The sequence below is a fragment of the Babylonia areolata genome, chromosome 32 (genome assembly GCF_041734735.1).
Source record: "Babylonia areolata isolate BAREFJ2019XMU chromosome 32, ASM4173473v1, whole genome shotgun sequence".
Classification (NCBI taxonomy): domain Eukaryota; kingdom Metazoa; phylum Mollusca; class Gastropoda; order Neogastropoda; family Buccinidae; genus Babylonia; species Babylonia areolata.
Genome location: NC_134907.1, coordinates 19,903,936 through 19,916,435, shown reverse-complemented (window position 1 = coordinate 19,916,435; position 12,500 = coordinate 19,903,936). Strand labels below are relative to the sequence as shown.

The 12,500-nt window shown below is 43.5% G+C and overlaps 1 protein-coding gene across 2 annotated transcripts in view; it reads left to right on the top strand.

The window, feature by feature from the left end:
- Positions 1-12,500, top strand: part of LOC143276444 (signal transducer and activator of transcription 5B-like) — a 63,171-nt gene that overhangs the window by 28,425 nt on the left and 22,246 nt on the right. For both annotated transcript variants that reach the window (XM_076580936.1, XM_076580937.1), the window contains exons 15-19: positions 1,077-1,129; positions 2,521-2,615; positions 3,003-3,145; positions 5,211-5,366; positions 7,148-7,205. In XM_076580936.1, the coding sequence (XP_076437051.1) occupies positions 1,077-1,129; positions 2,521-2,615; positions 3,003-3,145; positions 5,211-5,366; positions 7,148-7,205 (505 nt within the window). The remainder of the gene's footprint in view (positions 1-1,076; positions 1,130-2,520; positions 2,616-3,002; positions 3,146-5,210; positions 5,367-7,147; positions 7,206-12,500) is intronic.

Here is a 12,500-nt window from a genome sequence, read left to right as displayed (position 1 = left end):
GGCCTCCAAGATCTTTGGTAATGATGTGAACTCTGTGTGTGTGTATTGTGTTACCTGGCCTCTAAGATCTTTGGTAATGATGTGAACTCTGTGTGTGTGTGTGTGTGTGTGTGTGTGTTATCTGGCCTCTAAGATCTTTGGTAATGATGTGAACTCTGTGTGTGTATTGTGTTACCTGCCTAAGATCTTTGGTAATGATGTGACTCTGTGTGTGTGTGTGTGTGTGTGTGTTATCTGGCCTCCAAGATCTTTGGTAATGATGTGAACTCTGTGTGTGTGTGTGTGTGTGTGTGTGTGTTATCTGGCCTCTAAGATCTTTGGTAATGATGTGAACTCTGTGTGTGTGTGTGTGTGTGTGTGTGTGTGTTGTGTTACCTGGCCTCCAAGATCTTTGGTAATGATGGGGGCTGTGTGTGTGTGTGTGTGTGTGTGTGTGTGTGTGTGTGTTTCCTGGCATCCAAGATCTTTGGTAATGATGTGAACTCTGTGTGTGTGTGTGTGCGTGTGTGTGTGTGTGTGTTTCCTGGCATCCAAGATCTTTGGTAATGATGTGAACTCTGTGTGTGTGTGTGTGTGTGTGTGTGTGTGTGTGTGTGTGTGTTTCCTGGCATCCAAGATCTTTGGTAATGATGTGAACTCTGTGTGTGTGCGTGTGTATATATTTGTGTGTGTGTGTGTGTGAGAGAGAGAGAGAGAGGGGGGAAGTATGTGTGTGTTACAAGGCCTCCAAAATCTTTGTAAAGATATGAACTGTGTATTTGTGTCTGTGTGTGTTGATGAATTTTGATGAACCATGAGTTGTGTAAGTGTGCATAAATTACATATGTGAGGACGCCTTGCTTAAATAGTTGGTATACTTGCTAATACCACATAGCAAGTGAACCATGCAGTATAAGAAATGTCTTTATTGTTCAAAATATCTCCAGTGTCAGTGTGTTTTTTTTTTTAATGTAAATAGATGCGTTATATTGCTTTGACATTCAGTCAGAAATAATTGAATGCATGCATGTATGTGTGCGTGTGTATGTGCATGCGTGTGTGTGTGTGTGTGTGTGTGTGTGTGTGTGTGTTTACAGGAGTACAGGCAGATTATTCTCAGACACTTATCTCATGGGTGCAGTTTAATAAGGTGGGTACTTTTTTTTTTTTTTTTTATACTTCAAGAACTTTGTGAGGGTGTGTGTATGTATGTGTTTTCTTCAGTGTAATGTCTATCCACATAGTGTGTATATATGTGTTGTGTGCGTGTATGGTGTGTGTACCATGCCATGCATACTATACCATACCATACCATATGATACCAGGCCATGCCATACCATACCATACCATACCATACCAAACCACACCATACCATACCATGCCATGCCATACCATCCCATACCATACCATACCATACCATACCATACCATACCATACCACACCACACCATACCACACCACACCACACCACACCATACCATACCATACCATATACACCACAAAGTGCAACACAGCACAACACAGCATAGTTCAACGCAACGCAACACAACACAGCACAACACAGTGAAATACAATAAAACACAACACAATACCACACAATACAATACAACCCAAGTTTGGTGTGTTGTTGTGGTGGTGGTGGTGTGTGTCCTAATAGTGACCCAACACAACACAACATGATAAAACACAATACCACACAATAAAATACAAGCCAAGTTTGGTGTGTGGTGGTGGTGGTGGTGTGTAGTGTGTGTCCTAATAGTGACCCAACACAACACAACATGATAAAACACAACACAATACCACACAATACAATACAATCCAAGTTTGGTGTGTGGTGGTGGTGGTGGTGTTGGTGGTGTGTGTCCTAATAGTGACACAACACAATGCCACACAATACAATACAAGCCAAGTCTGGTGTGTTTTGGTGGTGGTGTGTGTCCTAATAGTGACCCAACACAACACAACATGATAAAACACAATGCCACACAATACAATACAACCCAAGTTTGGTGTGTGGTGGTGGTGGTGGTGTGTGTCCTAATAGTGACCCAACACAACATGATACAACACAACACAATACCACACAATACAATACAATCCAAGTTTGGTGTGTGGTGGTGGTGGTGGTGGTGTGTGTCCTAATAGTGACCCAACACAACGCAGCACAACACAATGCCACACAATACAATACAACCCAAGTTTGGTGTGTGGTGGTGGTGGTGGTGTGTGGTGTGTGTCCTAATAGTGACCCAACACAACACAACATGATAAAACACAATGCCACACAATACAATACAACCCAAGTTTGGTGTGTGGTGGTGGTGGTGTGTGGTGTGTGTCCTAATAGTGACCCAACACAACACAACACAACACAATGCCACACAATACAATACAAGCCAAGTCTGGTGTGTTTTGGTGGTGGTGTGTGTCCTAATAGTGACCCAACACAACACAACATGATAAAACACAATGCCACACAATACAGTACAACCCAAGTTTGGTGTGTGGTGGTGGTGGTGGTGGTGGTGGTTGTTTTCAGGACGTGATGAAGGATCGGAACTTCACGTTCTGGGAGTGGTTCTATGCCGTGCTGAAGCTGACCAAGGAGCACCTGAAAGGCCCGTGGAACGATGGGTCAGTGACTGGACTGGGGCTTTTCTCTCTGCCTCTGCCTCAGTAGTAGTAGTAGTAGTAGTAGCTGTAGTAGTATTGCTATCATTATCATCATTATTATTATTATTGTTGTTATCATAATGATAATAATAGTAACGATTATTATTGTTATTTTTATTAGCAGTAGTATCATTGTTATTAGTAGTAGCATTGTTATTATTATCATCATCATCAGTACTTTCATCATCACCAGTATTATCATCATCATTATCATCATGATCATCATCATCAGTATTATCATGATCATCATCATCATCAGTATTATCATCATCATGATCATCATTATCAGTATTATCATCATCATCATTATCATCATCATCATCATCATCATCGTTACTGTGCTGGCAGGTCCATCATTGGCTTCATCAGCAAGACCCAGGCCCAGGAGTGTCTGAACCAGAGGGAGAACGGAACCTTCCTGCTGAGATTCAGCGATTCAGAGTGTGGCGGCATCACTATTGCCTGGATCGCCGAGAGCCAGACCAACGCCAGTGAGTGTGAACTTCTGGTTGTCAGCCGCGCCCTTCTTGTTTTTCTTCGTCTTCTTCGTCGTCGCCTTTTTTTTTATCTTTTTCTTCGTCGTCTTCTTTCTCATCTTCTTCTTCGTCTTTCTTATCTTCTTCTTCGTCGTCGTCTTTCTTGTCTTCTTCTTCATCGTCGTCTTTCTCATCTTCTTCTTCATCGTCGTCGTCTTTCTCATCTTCTTCTTCGTCGTCTTCTTTCTCATCTTCTTCTTCGTCGTCGTCTTTCTTGTCTTCTTCTTCGTCGTCTTCTTTCTCATCTTCTTCTTCGTCGTCAGCTTTCTCATCTTCTTCTTCGTCTTTCTTATCTTCTTCTTCTTCTTCGTTGTCTTTCTTATCTTCTTCTTCGCCGTCTTCTTTCTCATCTTCTTCTTCGTCGTCGTCGTCGTCTTTCTTATCTTCTTCTTCGTCGTCGTCTTTCTCATCTTCTTCTTCGTCTTTCTTATCTTCTTCTTCGTCGTCATCTTTCTCATCTTCTTCTTCGTCGACATCTTTCTCATCTTCTTCTTCGTCGTCGTCTTTCTCATCTTCTTCGTCGTCTTCTTTCTCATCTTCTTCTTCGTCGTCTTCTTTCTCATCTTCTTCTTCGTCGTCGTCATCGTCTTTCTTATCTTCTTCTTCGTCGTCATCTTTCTCATCTTCGTCTTCGTTGTCTTCTCCTCAAAATGTAAAGAGCTCTGAGCGGCATTTCTGGAAAAACGCTGAATGTAAATGTCCATTATTATTAGTAGTGTTAGTATGTCAATCTCTAAGGTGGAATGAGAATGTCAATTACGGCTTAACAAGGTTTACGAGACAGACAAAAGACAGTCACACATACCACACACAAAAAGTAAGTTGCGATACAACAGAATAAAGTAAGATAAAATGAAATACTGAACAAGAAATTGAAATGGCTTCTCTGCACTATGATGGTTTTTTTTTGGGGGGGGAGGGGGGCAGTTAACTTAAAGACAACAAATAAATTCAAACATTCCTACAAGTCCTATCTTCCAGTATCGGCTGACTGGATGTATGTTGAGCGTTTAAACCTGTGGAGTGATGGCCTAGAGGTAACGCGTCCGCCTAGGAAGCGAGAGAATCTGAGCGCGCTGGTTCAAATCACGGCTCAGCCGCCGATATTTTCTCCCCCTCCACTAGACCTTGAGTGGTGGTCTGGAGGCTAGTCATTCGAATGAGACGATAAACCGAGGTCCCGTGTGCAGCATTCACTTAGTGCATGTAAAAGAACCCACGGCAACAAAAGGGTTGTTCCTGGCAAAATTATGTAGAAAAATCCACTTCGATAGGAAAAACAAATAAAACTGCCCGCAGGAAAAAATACAAAAAAAATGGGTGGCGCTGTAGTATAGCGACGCGCTCTCCCTGGGGAGAGCAGCCCGAATTTCACACAGAGAAATCTGTTGTGATAAAAAGAAATACAAATACAAATGTATATATCAGGCCTTAAAATCTTATGCCAGATCAGCCAAATCCACCCAAATTAAGTTTGGTTTCTGCCAGCATGATCAACTTTCCACCTGACGAGTTTACCGATGTAGAAATTTTTGATAAGGTCTCATTCTTTGCTCAGTGAATGCTTTGGCCAGCTTTCACTTTCGGTAAAAAGATAGAATCACCACAGCTTTGTCTTTCTTGGACCAGCTAACAGACATCAGACATTATCAAATGGGGCGATGATTTTAATGACTGTGAAAAAAATGGTTGGCAATGGGCCAGGCTCAATGAGAAGATTGGAGAGAAAATTGTGAGAAAGATCATTGGCAAGCTGTTGACTGCAGGATTGGCGTGCTGCTTGCAGTGTGGTGAAGAAATTTCGATACGGCAGCAGATTAAATGGTAATTTTTTTGCCAGGTTCTGGGGGGCTTTGCACCTCTAACCCCCAGCGGGGCATGGCCTTTGCACCCTGCCTTTTGACCTTTGACCCTCGACTTTCCTCCCCTCTCATGCCAGTCTGTTTTGAGCCCTGATATATATATCTGTCTCTATCTCTTGTCTTTATCTGTCTGTATCTAACCTGCCTCCCCCACCCAGGTGAACGCGAGGTGTGGAACCTGGCCCCCTACATCACGCGCGACTTCACCATTCGGGGGCTGGCGGATCGGATCCACGACCTGAAGAACCTGGTCACCCTCTACCCAAACATCCCCAAGGACACGGCCTTCTGCAAGTACTACACCACCCCACAAGGTGTGCAGGGCAGAGGGGTATGGGGGGGGGTGGGGGGGGCTGGAGGGGTGGGGGGGGGAGGATATGGGGAGGGGGGGAGCAAGGGGGGGTTGAGATGCGGGCAGGGGTGGAATTGGAGGGGGGGGGGCCTCAGAACTCACAGCTCAACTACATGTTTTTTGGGGGTGGTTTTTTTTGGGTTTTTTTTTCAAGGACTCACAACTTTTCACGCTTTTTATTCAAGGACTCACAACTCTACACGGTTTTTATTCAAGGACTCACAACTCTACACACTTTTTATTCAGTTACTCACAACTCTACACGCTTTTTATTCAAGGACTTACAACTCTACACAGTTTTTATTCAGTTACTCACAACTCTACACGCTTTTTATTCAAGGACTCACAACTCTACACACTTTTTATTCAAGGACTCACAACTCTACACGGTTTTTATTCAAGGACTCACAACTCTACACACTTTTTATTCAGTTACTCACAACTCAACACAACTTTTATTCAGTTACTCACAACTCAACTCAGTTTTTATTCAAGGACTCCCAACAATACACGTTTTTTTTCTGGGATTCACAACTCAACACGCTTTTTATTTAAGGACACACACTTTTTATTCAAGGACTCGCAACTCTTCGCACTTTTTATTTAATTACTCACAACTCTACATGGTTGTTATCCAAGGACTCACAACTTGACACGGTTTTTATTCAAGGACTCCCAACAATACACGTTTTTTTTCTGGGATTCACAACTCAACACGCTTTTTATTTAAGGACACACACTTTTTATTCAAGGACTCGCAACTCGACACACTTTTTATTCAAGGACTCACAACTCTACACACTTTTTATTCAAGGACTCGCAACTCGACACACTTTTTATTCAAGGACTCACAACTCTACACATGTTTTATTCAAGGACTATCAACTCAACACGATTTTTATTCAAGAACTCTCAACTCTGCACGCTTTTTATTCAAGGACTCACAACTCTACACACTTTTTATTCAAGGACTCTCAACTCTTCATGTTTTTAATTCACGTTCCATACAGGTCACGAGGGAATCCCCAGCTTCTTTGACGCCTTTTTTTTTGTGCTTCTGGTAGCAGGGACTGTTGGACTCTGAATTGGGTCGTTTAGATCGCGGCACGGTGAGGGTTGGGGAGTGGTGGTGGTGGTGGTGAGAAGGGGGGGAATGTTGTGGTGGTGGGACAGGGAACACAGAATGATGATGATAATGATCATGATGATGATAATAGAAATGATACTAATGATAATATTCATTATTGTAATGATAATAATAATGATGATAATGTGAATTTATAGAGTGTCTATTCTCTAAATAGGGCTTAAAGCAGTAAAACAGGTAAACACATGTGCGCACGCACACACACACACACACTTGTACTTGTGTCTCTTTACATTAATTGTTTGTGTGTGTGTGTGTGTGTGTGTGTGTGTGTGTGTGTGTGTGCCTAAAACATAATGTCACCTGTGTTTGTATGTGTCTTTAAACATAATTTCACCAGTGTGTGCGTGTCTATGATTGTACCTGTGTGTTTTTAAACACAGTTTGACATGTGTGTGTGTCTGAACATTAATTTTACACACCAGTGTCTCTAAACATGATTTTACCTGTATGCTTGTTGTGTGTGTGTGTGTGTGAGAGAGAGAGAGAGAGAGAGTCTTCAAACAATAGTTTTACCTACCTGTGTCTGAACGTGATTTTACCTGTACGTCCTTCCTTGAAGAAGGTATTTTTACCTGTTCCCTGTGTACCCGCAGACCCAGAGCAGCCCAAACTGAATGGCTACGTTCCTACCACCCTGGTGACTGTCATGGTGTGAGTACCTGTGTCGGCTTTGTGTGTATTTGTTCGTCGTCTATTCTCTCTGTCTGTCTATCTGTCTCTCTTGTCTTTGTGTGTACTTGTTCGTCGTCCATTCTCTCTGTCTATCTGTCTCTCTTGCCTTTGTGTGTACTTGTTCGTCCTCTGTTCTCTCTGTCTGTCTGTCTGTCTCTCTTGCCTTTGCGTGTACTTTTTCGTCCTCTGTTCTCTCTGTCTGTCTGTCTGTCTCGGCTTTGTGTGTACTTGTTCGTCGTCTGTTCTCTCTGTCTGTCTGTCTGTCTGTCTCTCTTGTCTTTGTGTGTACTTGTTCGTCGTCTGTTCTCTCTGTCTGTCTGTCTGTCTGTCTCGGCTTTGTGTGTACTTGTTCGTCCTCTGTTCTCTCTGTCTGTCTGTCTGTCTGTCTCGGCTTTGTGTGTACTTGTTCGTCCTCTGCTCTCTCTGTCTGTCTATCTGTCTCTCTTGTCTTTGTGTGTACTTGTTCGTCATCTGTTCTCTCTGTCTGTCTATCTGTCTCTCTTGTCTTTGCATGTACTTGTTCGTCCTCTGTTCTCTCTGTCTGTCTGTCTGTCTCTCTTGTCTTTGCATGTACTTGTTCGTCCTCTGCTCTCTCTGTCTGTCTGTCTGTCTCTCTTGCCTTTGCGTGTACTTGTTCGTCCTCTGTTCTCTCTGTCTGTCTGTCTGTCTCGGCTTTGTGTGTACTTGTTCGTCCTCTGTTCTCTCTGTCTGTCTGTCTGTTTCTTTTGTCTTTGTGTGTACTTGTTCGTCGTCTGCTCTCTCTGTCTGTCTGTCTGTCTCTCTTGTCTTTATGTGTACTTGTTCGTCGTCTGTTCTCTCTGTCTGTCTGTCTGTCTGTCTCGGCTTTGTGTGTACTTGTTCGTCCTCTGTTCTCTCTGTCTGTCTGTCTGTCTGTCTCGGCTTTGTGTGTACTTGTTCGTCCTCTGTTCTCTCTGTCTGTCTATCTGTCTCTCTTGTCTTTGTGTGTACTTGTTCGTCATCTGTTCTCTCTGTCTGTCTATCTGTCTCTCTTGTCTTTGTGTGTACTTGTTCGTCCTCTGTTCTCTCTGTCTGTCTGTCTGTCTCTCTTGTCTTTGTGTGTACTTGTTCGTCCTCTGTTCTCTCTGTCTGTCTGTCTGTCTCTCTTGTCTTTGTGTGTACTTGTTCGTCCTCTGTTCTCTCTGTCTGTCTCTCTCTCGTCTTTGTGTGTACTTGTTTGTCGTCTGTTCTCTCTGTCTGTCTGTCTGTCTCGGCTTTGTGTGTACTTGTTCGTCCTCTGTTCTCTCTGTCTGTCTATCTGTCTCTCTTGTCTTTGTGTGTACTTGTTCGTCCTCTGTTCTCTCTGTCTGTCTATCTGTCTCTCTTGTCTTTGTGTGTACTTGTTCGTCCTCTGTTCTCTCTGTCTGTCTGTCTATCTGTCTCTCTTGTCTTTGCATGTACTTGTTCGTCGTCTGTTCTCTCTGTCTGTCTGTCTGTCTCTCTTGTCTTTGTGTGTACTTGTTCGTCCTCTGTTCTCTCTGTCTGTCTGTCTCGGCTTTGTGTGTATTTGTTCATCCTGTTCTCTCTGTCTGTCTGTCTGTCTGTCTCGGCTTTGTGTGTATTTGTTCGTCCTGTTCTCTCTGTCTGTCTGTCTGTCTCTCTTGTCTTTGTGTGTATTTGTTCGTCCTCTGTTCTCTCTGTCTGTCTGTCTCGGCTTTGTGTGTACTTGTTCGTCCTCTGTTCTCTTTGTCTGTCTGTCTATCTGTCTCTCTTGTCTTTGTGTGTACTTGTTCGTCCTCTGTTCTCTCTGTCTGTCTGTCTGTCTGTTTCTTTTGTCTTTGTGTGTACTTGTTCGTCCTCTGTTCTCTCTGTCTGTCTGTCTGTCTGTCTCTCTTGTCTTTGTGTGTACTTGTTCGTCATCTGTTCTCTCTGTCTGTCTGTCTGTCTGTCTCTCTTGTCTTTGTGTGTACTTGTTCGTCATCTGTTCTCTCTGTCTGTCTGTTTCTTTTGTCTTTGTGTGTACTTGTTCGTCCTCTGTTCTCTCTGTCTGTCTGTCTGTCTGTCTCTCTTGTCTTTGTGTGTACTTGTTCGTCATCTGTTCTCTCTGTCTGTCTGTCTGTCTGTTTCTTTTGTCTTTGTGTGTACTTGTTCGTCCTCTGTTCTCTCTGTCTGTCTGTCTCTCTCTCTTGTCTTTGTGTGTACTTGTTCGTCATCTGTTCTCTCTGTCTGTCTGGGGGGCTGGTGAAGAGGAAAACAGAGAAGGCAGAAAACTACCAAAAAATGCGTAACTTAGATGCAGTTACATTTAACAGTAACAATTCAATAATGATAATAATAATCAGAAACCATTAACACAATTCTGAAGTACATTAAAGGAATGTAGAAATAGGGCTATGAACTAATGCCTGTGAAAGTTCGACCATAAGAACCTCGTCAGAAATAACTTTCCAAAAATCATCTGCAGAATAGTTATTCTCTGTGAAATACTTTGGCAAGAACTTGAAGAAGGTACGTAACTGCTGACAGTGAAACAAACAATGATGCAAGCTGAACTGCTTACCACAGATGCATGTAAAATTTTTACTGTACTTTGTCTTCAGTGCATCAAGTTTTATATAGGAGGAAGGTGGCAGAATGGTTAAGACGCTCAGCTGCCAATACAGAGAGTCCGTGAGGGTGTGGGTTCGAATCCCGCTCTCGCCCTTTCTCCCAAGTTTGACTGGAAAATCAAACTGAGCGTCTAGTCTTTCGGATGAGACGATAAACCGAGGTCCCGTGTGCAGCACGCACTTGGCGCACTGAAAAAGAACCCATGGCAACGAGAGTGTTGTCCTCTGGCGAAATTACGTAAAATGAAATCCACTTTCATAGGTACACAAATATGTAAGCATGCACTCAAGGCCTGACTAAGCGCGTTGGGTTATGCTGCTGGTCAGGCATCTGCTCAACAGATGTGGTGTAGCGTGTATGGATTTGTCCGAACGCAGTGACGCCTCCTTGAGAAAGTGAAAGAAAGTGAAAGAAAGTTATACGGAAGAAAGTAGAGGTTATTAATCTTAGCAAGCTGATGGATTTTAGTGTGTGGGTGTGTTGATGTCCTTGTTTGTCTGTTTGTTGTTTTTTCTTGAAGCTTTGGAATTGGTTCTTCTGTGTCGTCGTCCACTTTGTCATGGTCTTCTTTAACTGTGTCATCATCTTTATAATTTGTCTTCTTTGTCATCATCTTCTTTGTCATCGTCTTCTTTTTCATCGTCGTCTTTGTCATCGTCTTCTGTGTCATTGTCTTCTTTCATCTTTGTCATTTTTTTCTGTGTCATCATCATCTGTGTTGTTATCATTGCATCTCTCTTTCAGTCTTCTTCTGCGTCATTGTCATCTTCGTTGTTGTCTTGCGATAAAACTCACCTGCGTGGAGGTCCACAGTCTGATGTCATTGCCTCTTGCAATGAGGGGTGAAGTTTGACCAGTTGTGAAATACTCTTGAGGTTAGGTTGTGTCACAGTGTGTGTGTGTGTGTGATGGACTGATTTACATGATATGACGTGCTTATCACTGAAAGTAAAACATTTGTGTGCAATCGACAGAATACAAAATTCAAAAGATGTTGAAACAAAGAAAGTGAAGAGAATCCCATGCCTGCACTTGCTTACACATACACACACACACGTGTGTGTGTGTGTGCTTGCATATGTGTGTGCACACAGGCAGACAGACACACACACACACTCACACAGATGCACAAACACACACACACACATGTATGCACACACACACATGCACATACAACACTCGCACACACAATTACACCGGCACGCGCACACACACACACACACACACACACACACAGACAATAACACACGCACGCACTCACGCACACACACCTGTCCCATCCTTGTGGTCACATGGAATGGCATGGCAAACGATGGCTGTGACCGATAATGATGCACACTTTTCACTTCCCATGCTGTTGGGAAGGGGCGGAGGTTTGGGGGGTGTGGGGGGGTGGTGGTTGTGTCAGTGTGCTATTGGCTGACATCCTGGTTGCTCACCCTAGGAATATATGCATATATATAGTATATACACATATCCTTGAGTCGGTAGTTTGGCTGTGCGTCGTTCAGTCTGTCTTTCTGTTTGTCTGCATCTGTGTCCGTTTGTCTGCATGTTTGTCTGCATCTGTGTCTGTCTGCATCTGTCTGTGTGCATCTGTGTCTGTTTGTATTGCTGTATCTGTGTCTGTCTGCATCTGTTTGTTTGTCTGCATCTGTGTCTGTTTGTCTTGCTGCATCTGTGTCTGTTGATCTGGCTGCAGCTTTGTCTGTTTGGCTGCATCTGCATGTGTTGATCTGGCTGCAGCTTTGTCTGTTTGGCTGCATCTGCGTCTGTTGATCTGGCTGCAGCTTTGTCTGTTTGTCTGGCTGCATCTGTGTCTGTTGATCTGGCTGCAGCTTTGTTTGTCTGGCTGCATCTGCGTCTGTTGATCTGGCTGCAGCTTTGTCTTGCTGCATCTGTGTCTGTCTGCATCTGTGTCTGTTTGTCTGGCTGCATCTGTGTCTGGCTGCATCTGTGTCTGTTTGGCTGCATCTGCGTCTGTTGATCTGGCTGCAGCTTTGTTTGTCTGGCTGCATCTGCATGTGTTGATCTGGCTGCAGCTTTGTCTGTTTGGCTGGCTGCATCTGCGTCTGTTGATGTGGCTGCAGCTTTGTCTGTTTGGCTGGCTGCATCTGCGTCTGTTGATGTGGCTGCAGCTTTGTTTGTCTGTATTGCTGCATCTGTGTCTGTTGATCTGGCTGCAGCTTTGTCTGTCTTGCTGCATCTGTGTCTGTCTGCATCTGTGTCTGTTTGTCTGGCTGCATCTGTGTCTGTTTGGCTGGCTGCATCTGTTGATCTGGCTGCAGCTTTGTTTGTCTGGCTGCATCTGCGTCTGTTTGTCTGGCTGCATCTGTGTCTGGCTGCATCTGTGTCTGTCTTTCAGATGTGATGATTCTGTTGAAATTCTCCCCTCCTCCTTTTTTTTTAATATTATTTTTCTATCAAGCCGTAATGAAATTCAAAAATGAAATTAAAATAAGGGGAGAGTAAACGCTCTGGCGTGTGTCCAGCTCCAGCCCAGGACACTTGTTTCTTGGCTGGGTACCACTCGGCCACTGACCCATCTCCAAGATTTGAACATACTTATGATACATATGCTTATGTTCAGGCAACTAAGCATTAAGGGGAAAAAAAAGAGATAGATAGAAAGAGAGAGAGGGAGAGAGAGAGAGAGAGGAAGAAAGAAAAGGAAAAACATATACACAATGACTTTATTTTTTATAC